Consider the following 23,380-nt stretch of genomic DNA (forward strand, 5'->3'; position numbering starts at 1 on the left):
TTTATCATTTACAAGTCAAGCGGCATACTGGTGGCAACACTGCTCTTGTAGGAACTGATGATTACACAGCAAAAGCACAAAGACACCATCAACTATAAAAGGCTGCCTTACAATCCTTCCATATCCATATGAACAAAAGGTCAGGCCTAAGCTACAAGAATGGTAAGGCAATGGTCTCCATATTTAGGAAGAAAACAAAATCTTAAACATTGAAACATGTCACAAGGCCATTTTTTACATATCTCCTAAGATGCACCCTGGGGTTTTCCTGGCTCCATGCAGGGATATATTCCTTCTGTTCTGGATTGGATTCTGGAATGGGTGACTACATTAACTCTCTTCTCCAATGTTTTAGGAAAAACGTACAAAGCATTATCACTGATAGAACTACACTACAAAAGAATAAATAGCAACCAGGATATAGCCTACTATTGATGAAGTAGGACTCTACACCACTATCAGAAATAAAGATTACTTAGAAGCAGCTGTTGAGCTTGTTGAGCTTTAGCAACAAGATCTGGCTAATAAAACAAGACCAATAAAATGATGCTTGAAATGCTGCATTGCTGCCTATACAACCAACTTTTTGCCTTTAATAAGAACAATTATCTCCAAACTGAGGGGACTACAATGGTTTCCAAATTTGCACCTCGTTAAGACTGTAGAAGTTATCTTGTTCTACGATGCAAATTTCACATTACTTGTATGGTTGAAATATATTGATAATATTCTGGTAATCTGGAAGGTAGCCAACACATCTTCCATGATTTAGTATCACTGAACAAGAAAAAAATCATATAATTGCTCCAAAAAACAGAAATGCCTTCTTGGACTTAAGAATCTATATCAAAAATATAAACCTAAAAAAACCGTACATAAAAGAGTGGTTGTAGCTAATTCAGTTCTACGTGCTACCAATTGGTATCCCACACCTATTATAGACAATATCCCAAAAGCAGAAATATTACGCATCAGAAGAAACCATAGTGAAGAAAAGGAATCTATCCACAAAAACTGAGGAACTAATTACTAATCAAACACAGTAAGCCTGAAATTGGAATAAAGTTATAATACAACAGGAGATCGGCAGAAAAACAAACAGATTCACGCTATAATAAGATAAACAGACTTGGAACAAAATGGAAGTTTCTCCCTAAACTTTTGTAACAGAATACAAGGATGGCCACTGATTCATAAGAAAATCAATAAAACAACATTGGTGCCATGCTTCATCATTTGAGCACCAAGCCCCACCCAGGTAGGATAGTACCACCTGGGCGAACTCAACCTCACCGTTAATAGAACGAGAGGGAGTGCGCAAATATATTTTATCTGGAGATAATGGGATCCAGCTAAACTACGGGAATATAAAAACACCTAGGCAGCTACCTGTGTGTAGTCTACACTTTTAATAGTGGTACTATCCTACCTGGGTGGGGCTAGGTGGTCAAATGATGAAGCATGACACTATATAGTGTGTGAGACCACCTAGTCCGTAAAAGGAAATCCCCCTTTCCCCCTCTCACCCTACACAGCACCCACACTGCGCATTTTCTAAACCCAGCGAGGTCTAGGAGCCCACGGACAATCTCTCGTGAACATAGCTCCACATCATTGGTGAACCCCATACCTTTTTGTGGTAACTAAGGCAGGAAAATGCCAACGTTGTAAAAGTGGCATTTTCAAAAATGTAACTTAAAATCCGACATCACCATGAAAGAGAATTCTTCATTACAATTCCAAAGATACTAAACATGAACTGCTAACCTGCCCCCATTTAGAAATTAGCACTTATTAAATGCAATAATGTAACTCCAATGTTATCCTAAGGAAGAGGCAGGCCTTGCAGTAGTCAAAAAAGAATTACTAAGTTTTTAAGTACTAGAAAATGTCATACTAAAAAGTACATGTCAAAGGTTTTAAATACACTGCGCCCTGTCCTCTGGACTGTCCAGGGAGTACGCTAGGGGTGACATATGTAATAAAAAAGAAAGGATTGGGCTTGGCAAAATGTTTGTTTTGCCAGGTTGAATTGGCAGTTTAAAACTGCATACAGAGGCCACCCTGGCAGACCTGAGACATGCTTCAAGTGCTATGTACATGGGTGGCGCAATCAGTGTTGCAAGCTGATTTGTAACATATAAGTTATAGGCCCTAGGCACAGGTACTGCCACTTTGCTAGGGACTTACAAGTAAATTAAATATGCCAATTAGGCATAAGCCAAGTCTACCATGTTTAAGGAGAGAGCACAACCACTTTAGCATTCGTTAGCAGTGACAAGGTGTGCGGAGACCTAAAGCCAGAAAAACAGGAGGGCTGAAAGCAAAAGGTTAAGGGGAATGCCCACTCTTAACTGGCAGACCAAAACTGGGCAACTTTCATATTCAACTGTCTGCTGAAAGTAGAGCATGCTTTGCTAAAAGTTTCTTAGACTGCTCCATTAAGGAACCTGGAATATTGGTCACCACTGCACTCAGGGTCAAAAGGCTGTTTTATAGATATCAAGGTTGTGCAATCAGCTGATGTGCTTACCCCAAGAAAAAAGCACAAGCCCATCAAGGATATTGACAGCACAACTTTAACCTCTGGGAAATGTGTAAAGGGACAAAAGAAGTGGTAATGGCTACAGACTTGGGACACTGCATAACTGTTAGTTTTGACTTTATTGTTACTCTAAATTTTCATATCATTGTAGAACAAACTTCATGGCAGTGTCAGCATAATGCTGTGGTGAACTGGAAGTCCTCCAGTGTAAAATTCACTTTGGAATATTGCCAAAAACACAGTTTTCTGCAGGACTCCTGGGGAGTGTCCTATACTGAATCCTACAGGATACCTAATTTAAAATCCTAAAGAATACACTGACTTCAAGGATGTGTATAGCAAAAATGGTGCAGACTCTATGCCCCCCACCCTAAGGAGTATAATTGCTCTAAAATAACGCATGGTCATATATATCACGAGTATTCCACACTGCCACGGTAGTTCCTATAATCTTTGTCCCAAAGTCTCATGGCATTCTGAGGAATTCAATGCTATCACAGTAAAGAATCAATATCCATTACCAGCGATTTCTGTACTTCTTGGTCAATATGCACTATTAATCTTTTCACCAAATTAGACTGCAAGCAGAATATAGTTTAGTTCAGAAAAAGCAGGTGATGGGTGGAAATCCGATTTAGAACTAGATATATTCACATACATAGTCATACCATTAGACCTGCGTAATGCTCCATCATTCTTTCAACACTTGGTGAATTACATCTTTTGAAAGTCTGGATGCATTGATGTCATCCCACACAACATCTTAATCTTCTCTAAGGATTTTATATCCCACAGACATCATGTGTGAGAAGCTTTAAGTAATTTCAGAATCCACTCTTTTATGAGAAATCAATGAAATGCTTATTTGAAGTTCAATCTGTGAATTTCATTGGTTTCATCTTATTTGATAAAAGAATCAGTATAAAGTACACCAAGTACTTGCAGCACCGGCATGGCCCTGTACATATAATATGACAGACCTACAGTGTTTCTTAGGTTTCACTAACTTTAATAGGTTCTTCAGAGAATCCTTCTCGATAGCTGTGGCACCTACTGTTCAACTGACCAAGAAGGGTACACTTATAAATTGGGGTCGGGCACAGCACAATACCGTTGAACGTTTATAGGCAGCTTTTACAACAGTACCTATCTCAAGAAATGCTGTTCATAACTTATTTTTCATTTCATTTAGCCAAGCATGCTATCAGTTTATTTCTAGACAAGGTCCATGCATACAGGCGTGGAGCCCAAGAATCACTTATTTGTGCTATTGTCCAGATCCTCAACTTGGGACCTCTTTTAGATGGAAAAGAGTTTATTCCACAGGGAGGTGGGTGGGAGGACAGTGAGGAATTTATGGTTAGATGGGGTATTCAACATTACCTGAAAGCCCAGCTTGAAGCAGGAAGAGATCCTTCACTGAGAAAAAAAATCTATAGGAAAATATTAAGTTTCTGTAAGAAAACCCTCACTTACCAGGGTTACCCCTTGGTGGCAGGCTTCATCATTGGGACCATCCCGTTCTGCTGTGGAACGAGGCGTGCTGTGACCTACGGATTACGTGGGAGCACTTTTGAAATGTATAGTCAATTTGACATGGGTGGAAGAAAAATAGGAGTAGGTGGGGCCTTGGAATGGTTAAAAATACCTGCCTACCAAAGACTTCAATACTTTAATACCTGCCCTAGTGGTGGTATGAATAAAACGTGTGATAAGTGGGGTATATTATGTACCTGCCTTCCTGGTCTACATGTCTCAAAGCCTACCCCTAGGCTTCTCATCAGCACCAAAGATGACTCCCTGGTGCCCCTACTTAGAGAGAAATTGTGTATAAGCACGTCCTTTGCATGCAAAGATAAAGCATACTGCACCTATCTCATGTGGTGACATCAGAATATTACACTGATTTATAGATTAAATCTACTTATCATCACCCCCTGACAGTTATATTGAGCAAATGAATCAATCCTTGGAGCAATATTGTCCTTGTTGCACGATTTATCAGAAGGAACAGTTGCTTACTTAGTTACCATTAATCAAACTAGCTTATAATAATTGGTTGCATTCTTTCTTGGAAACATACCCATTTTATGTTCCTTTCATTTCATCCTCAATTGGTTCCTGATATTGCACACCTCACCTTTGTCCCATCCTTCACACCTTAATTATCAACCATCTCTTCTATTTAGATTATTAATCTACTTTACTCATTACAAACTAAGACTAGGTTTCTCTGTCTGGCTTAGTCAAAAGCTACCAGTATATAACAAAATAGACTTGGTTTGGCTCCCAATCCGCTTCTGGTCTTTGCCTCGTTCCTATCCAAAATGTATACTTATGCCCATGTGTACATTTACTGTGATACATTTGGTAGGACAGGGAACAGTGTCCTTAGCTCTTCCCAAACGCGTGGCATGTACATCGGGTACTTCACATTTTCAGAATCAAGCCTGTCACATTTAAACTTACCATATCTCCAACATCAGTTATAAAACATGGGTCTTCAGACTTTGAAATAGAGACCACAATTGATTCCCGGAGAGTGAAATAAGAGTTGAAATAGCTAGAGGCCTGAAAGGAGAACCTGCCCCTTATGTTCATTCTCATTGACTGGTGGCCTCATTCCATCACAAGGTCCCATGCAAGCAAGCACGCAGAAGGGAGACCCAAAGGGGTGGGTGTGGTGTACTGTCGGGAATAAGCTTGACGAGAGCAGATCTGGTCAATCATTAGGGAAAAGATGAGAAATAATTCTTGCATGTAACCATATATGACAATGGTGCACTGGTCTATGGTGGCTGGGCACCAGGGCTCCTACCCTGCGAAAGTCAAAGAGTGTCACTTCCAGGATGTTGTTGGCAGTGGTGCTATTTAAGGAGTTCACTTCCCTATGGAAGGTGTATGGCAACTTTCTGCATTGCATGGATTCTTTCACTTCTCTTACTACTGTTGCCCACCTTTGTTAATTTGTTTGCTTGTTCGGTTCCCTCAGCGTCCTGAACTTCTGACTGGACTTTGGATTACAATTAGACTTTTTCACATCACTTGTTCTTAATTTCATCTAAACCTATTTCCATAAGTGCTATCAGCCTAGGACTTCCTTATCCTTGTACTGGCTTCCTACAACTCTGGTTAAGGTGCATCATGGCCCACTTAAAGCAGGTAAGCAGAACAACTTGTATTCCCTGATGTTTCTGCACATCTTAATGTCAGTGAATGATACCAAATCATTGTGCTCTCCGCATTTGTAGTGCACACCTAACCTGCCTGAGTACACCAGTTTCTGAAATCTCGGTTACAAAAGTTTGTAAGTCTGAGAAATACATACCTGACGAAAGACACTGGCTTTTTCATCTCTATCTCATTTTCATTGTCCCTTCCCTTCAGTATTTGGTCCTGCTTTTAGTGCTTACTATCATACTAGCAGAATCATATTCTGCAGAGCGCGTAGACATCAGACTCTGATGTACAATACCGTCAATTCCTGACACCATTTTACCAAAATCTTGACAACAATTGTCTGGCCCCAGGAACTTTCTAACTATAATGACGACTTCTGAATATTCTGCAAGATCAAAAATAATTTTTATATAACTTTACCTTTACCAACTCAACTTTGGTGTCTGTCAAATATAAAACTAAAACCCTATAGCAATTCTGCACTCCTTAGATCTCTTCTAACTGCATGCAATGCATGTATATTAAGATATTTTTATTTTATAAATAGTAAACTGAAGACTTGACTATTCCTGCAATGATGTACTTAAGAAGCAATCTCCATTAGAAAACATGTAAAAAAAAAAATATTTTGTGTAACTTATGTGACTATTTGCTGACTTAGATATATAAGACTGAATGTCAATTTATTGTCTATTACGTATGTATAAAAGATACACAATCATGATCATAATTCAAAGTTCTCTTCCGGCATTTGACCCTCTCGCCATCTTTCCTATTTACTTTTACCTGTTCTTTCATTCTTTCCTATAAGAAGGCAAAGCCATATGCTTTTTATCTTACCAGTATACTATTTGGATTCAATAACATCCCACTACCCCTACTAAGGAGGCCATGTATTTTTAGACTAGAAATAAAATCTATTGTTGCACCATATAACATAACCATATCCACACTGGGTTTTCCATTATAAACCTAACCAATATTTCATCCTTGTGGACCAAACATACATTTGTCTGATATTTGTAGGACACAGTGTTTTATGCCTTCTTCGACCTGCTCACATCTGAACACCTCTCAACAAGCTTCACTTAATATGGCATCTGTATTTGGCCTTCATGCTGCATATTATTCTGCAGCCACTTTTCTCTCAGAGGCACAATCCTGCTACCCTTTCACAAGATGACAACCCCTGGTACACGTTAGATGCACAATATTCCTATGCACACCCACACAAAAAAGTATCCAGATCACTTCCTAACATGGGCGCTGACAAAGCTTTTAACTAGTGTTAAAGTATTTTATTTATACTCCTCAAGCCACATAATAAAGCCATAAGACCAACCACAAGGGATCCCTACATTTCTAAACTGAACACCAAAAGCTCTAGCTCTGGGAATGCTCAAAAATATCATAACCTTTTCATGGGGTCAGGTTCTTTAAATCCCAGGAAACATAGGGTTAATTTTAAGTATTTATGAGGAGCTGTTGCACACTCTGAAACACCCTACTATACTTTTGTAACATAGTTTCCCTTGCCAGCTTGGGGTACCAAAAGGAAGAAAAAATAAGCAAATGCACCCTTGAATCGCATTATGGGTTGCTCCAGTTCTACTGAGCATCTCCAGCTACTCACTTATTATTCCCATCCGGGGCACCAACAACTTGTTTTTTGGGGGGAGGAGCTGTAGAGTGGAACCCCAAATGCCCATGCCACCAATACTGGCCCACCGGCCAGCACCCATTGTGGGTGTCGATTGGAGTGGGACACTTGTTTTGGTGGGTGCCCCAGTTCTACCCAGGGCACCCATATCTGTAAAATACACTGGGGCTGTGGGAAGAGCCCCAAAGCCCCTGTGGCCCTGCTGACTCCCAGGCCAGCAACTATCTGAGTGCCGACGGGAGCCAGTGAGGATGCCCTGGTCCCACATCTCTACAATAGGTTGGGGGCTATGGGGTAGCCTCAAGGCCCCCTGCAGCCCCTGCCCATTTCCCAGCCATTGTGGGTGCTGGCAGGAGCTGGCAACAACTATGCTCTCACCATGCTGGAGGTGGGACTGTAGATCGAGCCCCAGGTCTGGGGTCCCTAGGGCCGTACAATGGCTTGGGGAGGAGAGCACTCACACCCACCTCCTAAAAATCTGCCTGGGAGAGGAGATGGGGTCCCTAGTTTCTTCTGAATGCTTGGGGAGGAGTGGGACACACACTACCCCTCCCCAATTGAATTGCCATTGGTCCCAGGGGATCAGAATTTAAACAAAAACAAACTGGAGTCCCCTGTGGCCTTGGCCCACCCCCAGGGGCTTAAATAAGAAAAGGGTGGAAGGCTGCCCTTTTGTTTTTGCTTTTTTAATCATACCACGGATCTGCGGGTCACATGCAGTTTCAAAAAATTACTTTTTGTCCTAGGGCAGGTTAGAGGTCTAAGGGGCAGGTTATCCCTATCCTATATATTTTTATATTGTTTTTGCAGGACAGGGGACTGAGTCCCCGAGTCCTAAAATGTCGGCCTCAACATCTTTGTTGATGTCGTGGCAGCCAGTCAGATGTTATTTTTTTATCTGCTGGATCATTAGATTCTCCATGCCCCTATATATACATTTTCAACCTTAATAACTCAAAAACGGCTGAACAGATTTACATAAAGTCATAATAAGTGCAGTTTCTGGATCCATTGAGCTGTTTTGGCTGTAGCTGTGTCTGATTTTCTTATCGGAGATTGCATGGGGAAATGTGTTTTGGGAAACCCCCATTTTTCTCAGCCCACCCGCAGGAAAAGTCAGCCTGATATTATATATATATATATATATACATATATATATATATATATATATCTAAATACATATATATATATATTTATATATGTGTGTGTGTATATATATTATATGTGTGTGTACAGTATATATATATATATGTGTGTATATATATACAGGGAGTGCAGAATTATTAGGCAAATGAGTATTTTGACCACATCATCCTCTTTATGCATGTTGTCTTACTCCAAGCTGTATAGGCTCGAAAGCCTACTACCAATTAAGCATATTAGGTGATGTGCATCTCTGTAATGAGAAGGGGTGTGGTCTAATGATATCAACACCCTATATCAGGTGTGCATAATTATTAGGCAACTTCCTTTCCTTTGGCAAAATGGGTCTAAAGAAGGACTTGACAGGCTCAGAAAAGTCAAAAATAGTGAGATATCTTGCAGAGGGATGCAGCACTCTTAAAATTGCAAAGCTTCTGAAGCGTGATCATCGAACAATCAAGCGTTTCATTCAAAATAGTCAACAGGGTCGCAAGAAGCATGTGGAAAAACCAAGGCGCAAAATAACTGCCCATGAACTGAGAAAAGTCAAGCGTGCAGCTGCCACGATGCCACTTGCCACCAGTTTGGCCATATTTCAGAGCTGCAACATCAATGGAGTGCCCAAAAGCACAAGGTGTGCAATACTCAGAGACATGGCCAAGGTAAGAAAGGCTGAAAGACGACCACCACTGAACAAGACACACAAGCTGAAACGTCAAGACTGGGCCAAGAAATATCTCAAGACTGATTTTTCTAAGGTTTTATGGAATGATGAAATTAGAGTGAGTCTTGATGGGCCAGATGGATGGGCCCGTGGCTGGATTGGTAAAGGGCAGAGAGCTCCAGTCCGACTCAGACGCCAGCAAGGTGGAGGTGGAGTACTGGTTTGGGCTGGTATCATCAAAGATGAGCTTGTGGGGCCTTTTCGGGTTGAGGATGGAGTCAAGCTCAACTCCCAGTCCTACTGCCAGTTCCTGGAAGACACCTTCTTCAAGCAGTGGTACAGGAAGAAGTCTGCATCCTTCAAGAAAAACATGGTTTTCATGCAGGACAATGCTCCATCACACGCGTCTAAGTACTCCACAGCGTGGCTGGCAAGAAAGGGTATAAAAGAAGGAAATCTAATGACATGGCCTCATTGTTCACCTGATCTGAACCCCGTTGAGAACCTGTGGTCCATCATCAAATGTGAGATTTACAAGGAGGGAAAACAGTACACCTCTCTGAACAGTGTCTGGGAGGCTGTGGTTGCTGCTGCACGCAATGTTGATGGTGAACAGATCAAAACACTGACTGAATCCATGGATGGCAGGCTTTTGAGTGTCCTTGCAAAGAAAGGTGGCTATATTGGTCACTGATTTGTTTTTGTTTTGTTTTTGAATGTCAGAAATGTATATTTGTGAATGTTGAGATGTTATATTGGTTTCACTGGTAATAATAAATAATTGAAATGGGTATATATTTTTTTTTGTTAAGTTGCCTAATAATTATGCACAGTAATAGTCACCTGCACACACAGATATCCCCCTAACATAGCTAAAACTAAAAACAAACTAAAAACTACTTCCAAAAATATTCAGCTTTGATATTAATGAGTTTTTTGGGTTCATTGAGAACATGGTTGTTGTTCAATAATAAAATTAATCCTCAAAAATACAACTTGCCTAATAATTCTGCACTCCCTGTATATATATATATATATATATATATATATATATATATATATATATATATATATATATATATATATATATATATATATATATATATATATATATATATATATATATATATATATATATATATATATACATATATATCCCCTCACTCCTGAGGTACTGGCATGCTCCCAAATGTCAGTGGTGCTCACGAACACGTCTGCCACGCATATCTCATTGAAAAAACTCTCACTCCAAATGAAGAGATCGGCACTCTGGCAGCGGTTGGAAAAACAAGACATTTATTCAGTCAGACAGCTCCATGTTTTGCAGTGGTTTTTCTCCCTCTGTTGTATTCAATTTGAAACTGCGGCTGGGAGTCAGGCCTCGGAGGTTTTTGGAGTCATTGCTGTAAACAACGTTACCTGGGCAGCAGAGGCTGATAGAAAAAGAAACAACAGTAGAAAAAAGGAAGAGGTTGGCTTCTCAGCTGAATAAATATCTTTTGGTTTTCCAGCCACTGCCGGAGTGCCGTTCTCTTCGTTTGAAGTCAGTTTTTTCAATGAGATACATGTGGCGGACCCGGACGAGAGCACCACTGAGGTTTTGGGAGCATGCTGCTACCGCAGGAATGAGGACCAGTGAGAGAGTGACCAGTTTCCTTAGACCACTCTCCTTTGTGATGAATGACTGTAGAAGTATATTGCAATAAATTAATACGCTCGCTAAAACCTGTCTCTAGAGTGATGACTCAGTGTAGTTTACATTTACAACAGACTCACCTCTGTGCTCACACCTTTCTCCAGGATGAAGAATAATTTTACTAGTGGTTTTTGACACAGTGGCTTGTAAACAAAGACCTCTCTAGTGCTTGTATGCTGTAGTGGTTTGTGTAAATCCACCATCGGCACTAAAACCTCTTTCCGGGTTCACGCATAGTGTTGCTGCAGTTTGCAATAGACCAGCCTATACGGTTTGGTTAGACATTTTACTTTGGTCATTAGTGTTTAGAGTAGTAGTTCAGAAGAGAAAGGACTATCGCTGAGAACTGTCTCCTAGGTGATAAGTGAGTGGAGTAATTGATAAGGGTACAGTGAGCCCTGGGCTGTACGTCTCTCATCTGTGTCTTGTTATTTTTAAAAAGTTGAAACAGTATTTTATTAAGTGCACTGAAATGGTATTTTATGAAGTGTACTGAAGTTAACTTTGCTTTCACTAGTGCTGAAAGGGTTTGTAGGTTCCTTTGCCATAGGCACATTTTCTAAAGAAGGAACCTGCCCTTATAAGCTTATCTCTTCCTAATGCCCTTGCAAGAAAATTTCCCCCATGAAAATAAAAATTATGTAATCGAGAAAACTTTCCTATCCCCGAGGAGCAGACTGAGAGGAATACCTGTTTTTTCGCCTTTTTCTTTTATGTGACCCAAATGATCAGCCACTGCAATAAACTGACACATTTTCTACGCACCCTCTGCCGATCTATCTACCTATATTTCACGTTCTGCCTCTAGTGGCCTGGGCGTTACAACCCTGACTGTGTGCATCTTCAACCTTGACACCGAAGGGCACCAGGCAACCATCGACTGTGCCTCTGCACCGTGTTGGGAGGCCACCGATCCCACTATATTGCAGTGCTCTAACTCCAGAAGGCAAGTATCTCAAGTTATTTTTCCTCCTACCTTGCCAGATTTCTTTCTTTGCTTGTGACAATGTGGAGTTCCCCAGGGAGGTGCGCTTGTTGGAAGGAAGCCTCTGACATTTGGTTGCCTTTATGATATCGAAAAAAATAAATTTGTGAAGCCCTTCCAGGAGGTGAGGGGTGGCTTAGGCGGCTAATTGTGGCGCATCTCAGTTTACTATTCAGCAAATGCAGAGAGGACAGCATGAAGGGAAGGGGTGGGAGAGGGGGGAGCCACGATCAAAGAGACTCGAAGGTGCTGTAACATGGTGAAGAGCTGCAGCTCTGTCGGGCCAGCTAGAGAATCGTGCTCTGCATTCCATAATGCAGCCAACTGGGCCACAGTTCCTTGGTTACCGACGCTGTCGGCATTCCTGCTCTCATTCACAAATAATTCTATTTACAGTAAGCACACAAAGAACCGTGCTATCCAATCAGCGAAGAGAGAATTGCCCTGTGAGTCAGCCCCGTGTTCTGCTTGCTATTTTTAGAGTCTGGCGAAGGTTGAGGGGAAAAAAGCAGCCCCCTCACTCATAATGCCTATTCTTTGTGAATCGAGAATGAACTCTCAGCGTGCAGACTTGAATAGCTTATGTGGCAGGCTCTACCTCTCCAGGAGAGCCGCGTGGACAAAGGCTGGGGAATGAATACTGTTCACTGCTGGCTCAATGGAACGCAAGCGCCGCATGCTTCAATGCTCCGTCAACAGAGCTTAGACATATCTGCCACACGAATGTTTTTTTTTTTTCACTGCAGTTTCAAAAAACAAAAGGACTCGTTTTTGAGCCAGCTCTACTTCGGTGTTGCGCTCAGTAAACACGTAAAGATTCATTTCTGTGCATTGGGGCTTTCCAGGAGCTCCAACGTGCACAAAAATGATTTCTGTGAGCAGTCTTTCTACCAAAACCACCGGAAGAGCGATATGAAGGGCTTATGTGGGGGCAGGGAGTCACCACAAATCACAAAATACAGAACAAGCAAAGCACGGTAAAGAAACGAAACAGTCTTCCAAAAGAGGAGCTGAAGGCAATATAAAAATAAAACCCCAAGTCAAACACTGGACGGCAACTGGATGACGAAGCAGGGACAGTGTTCGTGCAGAGGGCACGGGAGTGTGCAGACTGGTTTCACCTTCTTTCTTTGAGGATCTTGTCCATGTTGGGGTCAATGAACATTCTAAGCAACCAGTGTTTAGGCCACACTTGGAGCATGTCTCAAGTTTACTACTTCACTTCAGAAAACATACGTTTATTGGCCGGGGGCATGGATTGTTAAGGGGGAAATTATCAGTATCAATGCATAGGAGAAAACTGATGACAGGAACGAGACACTGAAACCAAACAAAAAAAAAATACAGATGCCTAGAGCAGCGGAATCACCAGCAATCGAAAAAGAAAATTTCCCTTTCTCATCCCTGCACTTAGAACACCAACTATACTCCAATGAAAAGAAACACGAAATATGGTATTTTACTAATAGGTTTCAACGGGCAGGTGCAAAGTTCAGATATAGGAGAGCAAATAACAGGACCTACAAGAAGTTCGGAGCCCAAAAGCAAATAGGAAAACATGTAAAGAGTGACACGAGTGAAAGCTGGGTGTGAACTGCTTGGACGAGGAACATCAACATAGCACCAGCAGTCTAAAGTACCGAACAACTTCTACTGCAGAGTCACCCTGAAACAAAACAAAGTGGTTTTCAATGGAATACTATGCAGACTGCCATTGTGATTAGTATGCTTTGCCCTCTCTTTCACTGGACATACATCCAACTAAGGAAATGTGAGAACAACCTCAGAAGCATGCCCTTTTACTGGAAAACGGAAAGGAGAGTGATGAGGAAAAACAATTAACTAATTTCCCCATACGGATAATAGAAATAGTGGGTAACTCTGTAAATGGTCTAACAGCCACCAGCAGTGTCCACTTGCTACGGCTGAAAGGGCTCCACGTTCTGCCACATTCTACAATCAACTCAAAGGCCGAGTTATGTCACATTACCACGGATATCATATTTGACAATAATGAATATTCACAATGCCTCTGCACCAATAATTTCTTGTAATCGATCTTTAACCATGCTCCCCAGGACCTAAATTCACACAGGAATCGAGGTGAGTGTAAGACTGCCGAGCACAAAACCCACTTCTGCAGGTCAGTGGGCTCTTTGGAATGCACCTAGGTCCAGCCTGAACTCCCTAACCACGTAGGGGTCACCAGACATTATCCCACACACTATGTCACTAGTTCCTTCTCAGTATAATGTACTGTTGAAAAACATATATAAAATAAAACGTATTATGCATTTATTATGTAATATAAAACAGAGTATTCCTTACACTTTATCATAAGGAGATCTGACCCAACTGCCGAGTCTCCTTCTGTAATGTATAGTTTAATTTAAAAAATGAATCTTCATCTAAAGTAATTTTTTTAATAATGTGCCCATAATCATAAAAACTGATAGAGTTCATTAAAAGTAACTCAAATATATTTTATTAAAACGTAATGTTACAATATTTTTAAATTTAAAAAAGGTTGTTAAAATATTTTACAATCGAATAATACTTATGTTTTAGTTTCATATTTTGCTTAGTGTTAAATTTTATCTATTCATATGTGTATCTATTTTAAATACTTTAATTTAACATTATTTGCTGTGGTTTTTTTTCAAGCCCCTGTTGCCATTATCTTATATGGGAGGGTGTTGCAGTAACTGTAGTTGGCCTTGTGTGGTGCTAGACTTACTTCTGTGCTGACCTGGATGTAATTTACTTCAGCTTTGTGTTCCTTTTTGGCTGTAGTCTGGCTAGAGTAATTTTAGAAGTGCAGTTTGTAAATAGCAATGGGCTCACTCTTTTGTGCATGAGTGTAGATCCCTACCTAAACCCCTCCCTAACTCCTCCAAAACCCTTCTTACTCCTCCCCAACTCCCTCCCCTTTAGTCTTTAGTATTCCCTATTTTCCAGCCACTCCCCTCTGTATCTCCCACATTTACTACTAAAACGCATAATTACGTGTGCAGAGACTCCACAGTCAAGTGGAGATCACAGCACAGAAAACAATAGGAGAGGCATACGTGGTGCCCCCTTCATGATCAGAACCCAGCAGTGATGTCTCATGTAGATTCAAAGCATGCCCCAAAGGGCTTGCACGATTTCTGGGCTCTGTGGCATATAAAAACCACTCTACGGTGACAAAATAGAACAACACTACATGGCTAACTATTATATATCCTATATACAGGGCATATTATATAGTAACACCTGTTACAGCGACACAGCACAGGATAATTAAAATGAAAGGGAATAAAGGTGGCATATTTTGATTGTTGGTCCATAGTTTTCTTGCAACTGTAAACATCATGTAACTGTACCTTCGTCTGCTTCCAAGTCCAATGGTAAAGAGACCAGCACCCCCATTTCCTGACATTTTTTGCTGTGGGCTTTTGACTTCATATGTTTAGTCAGATTCCCTGAAAGAGAAAAATAACTTTGCATTATGTCAGAGTTCCATCTATTTAAAGACTCAATTAGTTGCAGGCCTCCCTATTTGCATTACCCGAATGAGCTTTCTCAAAGGTCTTTTTAACCATGCCTATGCCTCTGTGGGTTCAGGTGGATGCAAGAGGGTATGGCCAGCAATTACTGAAACTCAAATTACCTTTAACAACAAACTTCAAAAACAATAAAGCATACATTACTGTACTTACAACTGAATTACAACTGAAACACTTTATTTATTACTTGATCTCATTCCTGCATTAGTTCAAAACAAGTATGTAAAGCAACGTATTCACAAAATGCAGAACAGTTACTCAAAAGACGAATTGATCTTCTCTCTCTGACACACTAAGTCATCAATCAATACATTTGTCAATGTACCTTCAAAACCTATTGGTGTCTCATCAAGTTATCAAATAATTCTCAAACTACATAAGCATCTGCAAGTTTTGCTCCTAAAAACTGAGGTTTATTACCGTTGTGTCTAACTGTCCAAGAGGTCAAGCTGTAAACAAATCCTGCGTTTCTTACTCAAAACCACCATTGGTGAATCACCCACTACTTCTGTAACCTTAGACCAGGAAAGATCAATCATTAGTTTTAAATCACAAAGTAAGTTACCGGTAAATATAGTGGATTGTGTTTCATCAAGCACAATACAGTCACATCACAGAGTGATGCAACTGGATATCAAGAATGAATTCTAGGCCAATTTTTATGGAAGGAAGATCAATGATAACTCCCAGGGAGACTGGAGAAAGGAGGAAGAGACAACTGTCCAGTATAGCTAATCCCATTGGCCAATGATGGGACGATAATCTTCGATGATTGGTTTATGCTGCCCAGCGGCAGCCATGAAGCCAGGTGTGGGGTAGCTTTGTGGGAACTGAAACCATCTTCACCTGGTAGATTCCTCTGAAAGGGTGGCTTGTGAGGCGCAGTGTAAGTCAAGTGCCAGTAAACTAGCACATCATAAAGTTGAGCAAGGACACACGCTTCAAAGGTCATACTCTGATCCAACCTGGGTGGTTTTCCGGGATCAAGAGCATTTTACAATATCTCCTAGTATCCCTGGGGGTCAGTCCACTTCTGCTTGAAATGATTCAAATGTACCTCTTATAAACAGCTTATGCTGGACAAACTGGTCCCGATTAGGCCCTTGACCTGGCTATGATCTTGTGGAGGTCAAGTAATCTCAGAATCAGCTCTCATGACTCAAGAAAAACAAGGCCTTCTGTTGCAACTGGTAAATCAGTCCCAATCTTCTAGATTTGTAGAACATTAAATTGGCCGATTCCATGTCCAACTAACGTTACAACAAGCCTAATCTCATCATCATCACTGACGGGGCTGATAGTGAATAAATCAATCTAATTGCCCCTTCCACGCTTAGCAGTTCAGTGTGTGCACCTTAAACTGCCGTTTACTATATTACTCTAGGAGATTACTTGATCCGGATGCCAGCACCACATCTGAACAGCTGGGTAATTAGGACTTCCAATTAGTCTCAGATGCTTTTTTTATGTTGGCGCTGACATGAATCTTCTTCGGTGAAGGATGTCGTATGTTTTGCAGTAGGGAACATTACTGTTTTATTCGCAAAATAGACATGCAAAAAAAGAGGGACAAGCGAGTAGATGTAATTTATTCTGTGCCTCACTATGGACATGTATCTGTACCTTATACTTACATACACATATATAAACATAGGTTAGGTGAAGTGTCTGCTCAATCCACTAGCTTTTAATTGACTCACTCAACATAAATATTCCCTACAGTGAATGGAGAACAGTCTGCCAAGAATTCTCATTGACAGAAGAGGTGACACCGGAGAGTGACAGAAAAATATTTGAGATCTGCAGCTGGTATTGCTAACAGCCAGTCTTCATGAGGTGAAGTGATGTCGTCTGAATGTATGAACCTAAGTGCTGGAGGAGAGTTGTGAATCTGTCCTCAATAGGAGTCTACCTAGTTTGCTGGGAGGGGGGAGCAGAGGGCACCCTTTTCAGGTGGAAGTCTGCTGAGGTGAAAAGCTCAGCTCAGCTGCAGTGAGTTGGTGGGCAGAACTGCCCAGATGAGTGGTTGAGCTTGAGGGACACAACGAGACCAGCTAGAACAACATAGCAGGATTCCTAACTAGACTGCTGGTGTGGGTCTCCCTGCATCCCCCCCTCCACCCGTGGAGCTTAGCATTCTGCAACAAAGATCACAAATGTGACTGCTGGCCGTGGTTACCGCCAACTGGGAAGGACACAACTGGAGGTATCCTGAATAGTGGAGTGAGTCTTCTTGACTCTCTCCTGTGAAAATGGCTCACTGCACTGAAAAGTGTGACTACCTCCAGCGGACCTGTTTATGCTGTGAGTCCAAGAACTGTTACGCAAGCAGGCGCCAATTGTGACTTTTGACCTCTAAGCATGCACTGACTCACCAGTGACCTCTGGTTGGGCTATCATCACCGTTTTGGTGAGGGTGGTTTATGTTTGGGGCCGTACTGCACAATCGGAGACTGCAGTCACCACATTGAATGCCCTTGGAATCTGTGGTTCCACCAGCAGTGCTAAAAGAGGTGTGGCTAAACGCATGCAGTGCATCGAAAGAGCGCCACATGCCATGGTCCTGTTGCACTACAGAAGATGAATGCTATAAGGACACTCCATAAGAGACACTTGACACATATAAAAAAGTGGTTCTGGGTGGAAAAATGTGTTTGATCACACAGTTATTCATTAATAAACAATGACAAATGGCCAACAAACTTTGCTTGTCCAAAACATTTACTGCTTCATCAAGTGATCGCACAGAGGCAAACAGTTGCAAAAAAGAAATACAGTGTGTGTTACAAATAGGCAATGGAACAGTCATGATATGTTTGTTGATTGCGCTGCTTTCTCCAAAATGTTTAGTTAGCAAGAAAGCGCATTTATAATGTGTTCCAATTACGGCAGTTGCCAATGGTGTTTTGACCCGTTATGTTTGAAGGCTTATCATCAGGACATTATTTGCTGAAGCAAGGAGCCATGTATTACTCGATTCAGCTGATTAAATTTGAAATGATTTAAACTTGCCACTCTGAGTTAATATAGGGTAGCAGTGTCATAACTATTGCCTGCTGTTAGGTAAAGATCGCCACAGCAAGACGAGTTGGGGGTATCCTCTCAAAGTTTTTTGAGGATCATCAGAGTGAGAGGAGGTCAAATCCACTGCAATGCCAGGGCTGTGTGACATTAGTTGGCATCCTGAGTCAGCATTTCAGAGATCCAACTCAACTTCCAGAAACGTGCATAAAATGCACTACTGGAGCATAAAATGTGGGAGAAAATTGACAAGAGCGGCCCAACAGACGAATCTTCATTCCTGTGTCCAACAGCAGAAGACGCTTATGGGCAAACAGTTTTCGGGCACCATATACAGCATCATAGAGCTGACTATAGTTAACAGATAAAGCAAGAAATATAGTTCAAAATAGGAATAAATAAAGAAATGATATTTTCAAGACATTATCTCGGATAAGAAGTCCAGAAGAAGTAGCTGCTGTTTGGTTCAATGAATCATATATCCCGGCTTCTAATGCGCAACTGGGGACAAAAAAAACTAAAGATGTATCAATAAGTTTTGTGTCAAGTGAACAGGGATATTAATGCCACAATCTGATACTGTGATAGGAAAAGTAGGCTCAGAGCGTCAAGTTTTTTAATAATTATTTCTATGCAACGTAGCTGCACAGCATATCCAAAGCTAAATACCAAGAATCCGGCCTCTATTATAATTTTGCAGGTTTTTTTTAGGGTGCCAAAGTAACCACAATATTTCAGAAAAACTTTCCTGACAAGTACTAGAATAGTACCCATTTCAGCAAAATAAGTAACCAAATTCCTACTGAGTTTAACAGATTTCGTTGAAAGAAAATATTTATATCTTCTGAAAAAAATCTTTTTGCTGATATTTTCTGTCAGAATATTTAAAACTACAACCTCATATTTTTCATGAAATTTCTCAAAGTTTCCTTCAAGTTTCACAAGATTCACTGACCTAAATTTCCATAGTTTCAGGAAGCCCTGGTAAATTTTTTCTCAAAACGTTTCAAGCTGAGATGACCAGATTGACCTAAAAAACTGTTCTAGCTAAGAATGGGAAATGACACATAAACACCAGCACTAACCAACATTTTATACTTCACTCTTTTCCACGTGGGAGATCATCAGAGTTTTAAAGTTTGCTGAGACCAGAACTGTATGCAGTGTGTTACCCCGACTGATTAGCACAAAATATCCGTAAGCACACACAAATAAATAACATGCCAGGTACAGCGCTGGGTCGAGGATATCATCGTGAGCTCTGAGCAACATGGGCAATGTTGCCTCTATAACACCTACCCTTATGCTACCCAGAAGCCTCACGAGCTTACCTTTGGTTTTAAAAGCAAAGTTACAGTATTTGCAGACATAGGGCCGGACATCCGTGTGTGTGCGGATGTGCTTCTTCAGCATGCTGGGTTTCTTGCAGCGTATCCCACACTCCTCGCAGACATACTTGCCTCTTCCGCGGCCTCGCACGTACACATACTCCTCATTCGACTTGTACCTAAAGACAATGTGTAATGAGAGTACACAAAAAAGAAAAATTGTCATTCTTACAAAAGAATTCAGATTTGGAAACCAATATAACAGAGTTACTGAGTAATGAAGGGCAACACTGTAGGTCGTTTGGGGCCAATGTTTATAGAGAAGTCCGGAAAACGGGAAGACTGTGGTATTCAACTGCAATCAAATTCTGTAATATAGCATTTGTGCCACAAGAGCGACCACTGAAACCATGAGAACTTGGGTATATAACGATTCTTCAAAAACAATGGCTATGACGTATCTTTCATACATTTGTCAAACGCTGAAAAGTGACATTCCTATAAGCAATGCAAGCTGACAAACTACAGTGTAAATAACGACAACAATTGTTCCTTAGTCAGGATATCCTTTATCAAAACCAAACAACCATCATCGTTGCAAAACAATCCAAGCAATGTGCACTGTGTCCCACGTGAAAAGAGAGCCACAACAAGAAGATACTAACAAATAAATACAACGTGAACAGGGCTTTCAGTGTGTTTGTAACAACTGCCATATTTCAATGGTCCTTTGAATCACAATAATGGTTGTGTGTTACTTTAGGCTGTTGACAATGTTTAACAGATAAAGCCTTTTTTGTGTTACAGGGGTTTCATCACGGTTTTAGGGATGTAGGGACATCTTGAAGGACTATGTAGGGTTGGTCATATTTCTTCTTCGGTGGCACTAGGAAGTTGCTCAACAAAGTTAATAATGTAAGCATACTTATACACGGGTATATGGTAGTGCCCCTGAGGCTCTGTCCACTAGCAAGGGTTGTTTTGTTTGGCGGTGTGCTGCCGTATTCTCATGAGGGAAAATAAGTGCTGGTCCCAAAAAGATAGTGCCAGTTTAGACTTACTTTGAGGGTTCTTTTAGATGATGCACGAGGCATCCAAATTGTACTGGTCTCTTGGATCACTGCCAATTAACTGGATTGGACCAGAGTCACAAAAGGTGATGCCCTTTGCCTGATCTACTTGTATTGACTATGACTGGGTGATGAAGCCTCTTGGAGGAGGCATAATCAGAATGAACATGAAGTGACTCAGATTGTCAGATGTGATAAAATTGGATCGAAATATCACCAGCTTGAGAAAGCAGAAAGGCTTGAGATGAAAGGAAGGGGAGGGAAGGGTCGGTCCTTCGACATATTAATAGCAATATTATACCCACAAGTGCATTGTCTGCTTAACAAGCATGATGTACTTTCTTTTCATCAAAGAAAGCAATACATCACCTTAATTTACCAATTGGATTATTATTTTATTGTAATACATACAGAAAACAATTCACCTGGCAGTATTTGTCACACAAAACAGAAAATAAACATGAAGCAGGACTTTGATTGGCTACCCAAGTCACCCCTAATACTCCGAGGACAATGTCCAGGTAGTTGTGTAGACTGAGGAAAGTGTAAACAAAGGAGGAGATTCGTTTGCAGGTAGCCAGTCTGTGCAGTTAAGTCTCTCTCTCTCTCCACACATCCGTCCAATTACCCCAACTCTCCCAAAGGTGGGCACCAAGGCATTGTACTCTCGATTTTTCATAGATTGCTTTTTAAATCTTTCAAGAAATTAAAGAGAGTGCAGAATCAAACTACATTTTAATGTCTAAAAACCAGACAACATGAACGGCTAACACTTAGGTTACAAATTAAATGAATAATCTAGTAAACATATCAAAGTCAGGCTAACTTACATAAAGCAGCACTCTGACCAGAACATTTTGACCTTCCATCTCTGCCTGGATGCCGTTCTCAGTGAGTACAGGGATCAAGCATATGGAATGAATTGATCCCTATCTTGGGGGTAGAGTACAACTATGGTTGATTTGGGAAACTTCTGAACACTGAGCTATTGAAGCTGCCATTCAAATGAGGACCCGACAGTTAGATAGGTGCAACAAAACCAGTGCTTAATTGGAGCCGGTGGTTTCCGGTGCTCGGCATCAGCACTTAATTGTCAACACCTGCACTTACGACAGGTTGCCACATGGTGGTGCTGTCTGTTGAATTTAGAGATGAGCACATCAGCTGTTAATTAATTCAATACGCAAAATAAAAATGACATACCTATCATGCAGGCCATTTTTATAGCTTTGGGGGGCTGGCATTGTCACACTTTTAATTGTGTGATGATTAGTAGTGTGTTGGTGCTGTCAAAGGCAGCTCTGTCAGGGAAAATGGGTGGTGGAAGCTGCAGTGGCTTCCTGACAAGGGCCTTGGCACTAATTTTTGTTTACAAATTAAGCACTGAATGAAACAATAGCGGCCACAATCCTTCATCACATCTGGTTAGTAATGAACTACTCTTGTCCAGACTCCACTAGCCTTCTCTATACCACATGCTCCAACAGTGGTACAAGATGACTTGGTATCTATCTACACACAGACTATAACACGGAAAATACGCTGAATTAACAACACCATCATGTCAACCACCATATTTTCTGCACACTGGTGTGGAGTGGGAGTGATGCAAAAGCCGAAGGTCACATACAGTACAGAGTGAGCTTTATCTGAAAGTCTGAAGTTGACTTAGGCACTTTACTTGTGTGTCAGCAAACATCAGCAAATCTAGTGATTGGTGCTGGTTCTTTATTTGGTTAGTAATTTACTTGCCTTCATGGAAATTTTGAGCCTCTTCTGAAAGGGGTCCCTTTATTAAAGTAGGGTGAAGCTGATGATACCAAAAGATAGAGTATTTGTAATTACTTTAGCTTTACTTTGCATTTTCTATTGAAATATCTCTTGTGCCAGCTAAATTTGTCATGTAACATGTGGATTTTTGGGAGCACAGTATCCTGTTTCATTGCCTCAAAAAATCGACACAAAACATTGTCCCTTGGTGTAAAATGGGAAGAAAGACGTGCAATGGCTAACTTTGTACAACGGTCAAAGAGGGAACCAAGTATCAATAGCAGCTGCCTACCCAACTTGACCAAATTGTGTGACCATAGGCAATTATTTTCCTGCACTGTGCATCCCTTTCCTTGATCAGCACATTTAAGAGTTTCGTGAAGTACATCACTTCAGGGAGCACACACTACAAAACGTATTTGTATAGTTCAATAGACTATAATGTTGCTCCTTCTATACTAAAAATATAGGCCATATGTAGGAGGCACCTGACAAGTGGCTAGGCTATTTGTTCACTGATAACATCATCACCAGGGCACACTGGAAGAGGGTCATGAATGTTTGTAAGTTCAAGTCAGAAACAATCAATGCAATTACATTTCAATCAATGTGGTGATATAATCTAATGTACCAAAGTAAAACACTTTGTGGGGCAGTAATGATGCTCATTTACAGAAGGGCTCCCACCACCCCACCAAATCTTAAAACAGTCCCTAGAATGAAACGAACAGATCCCTTAGTACAGAGCCTGGAGTTCTGGAAGTGTCTCC

The 23,380-nt window shown here is 40.9% G+C and overlaps 1 protein-coding gene across 4 annotated transcripts in view; it reads right to left on the reverse strand.

The window, feature by feature from the left end:
• HIVEP3 (HIVEP zinc finger 3) overlaps positions 1-23,380 on the reverse strand; it is a 1,670,978-nt gene that overhangs the window by 14,752 nt on the left and 1,632,846 nt on the right. For all 4 annotated transcript variants that reach the window (XM_069224892.1, XM_069224893.1, XM_069224894.1 and 1 more), the window contains 2 exons: positions 19,774-19,949; positions 15,239-15,337 (listed from right to left, as the gene is read on the reverse strand). In XM_069224892.1, the coding sequence (XP_069080993.1) occupies positions 15,239-15,337; positions 19,774-19,949 (275 nt within the window). The remainder of the gene's footprint in view (positions 1-15,238; positions 15,338-19,773; positions 19,950-23,380) is intronic.

This window comes from Pleurodeles waltl, chromosome 3_1, assembly GCF_031143425.1.
Source record: "Pleurodeles waltl isolate 20211129_DDA chromosome 3_1, aPleWal1.hap1.20221129, whole genome shotgun sequence".
NCBI lineage: Eukaryota > Metazoa > Chordata > Amphibia > Caudata > Salamandridae > Pleurodeles > Pleurodeles waltl.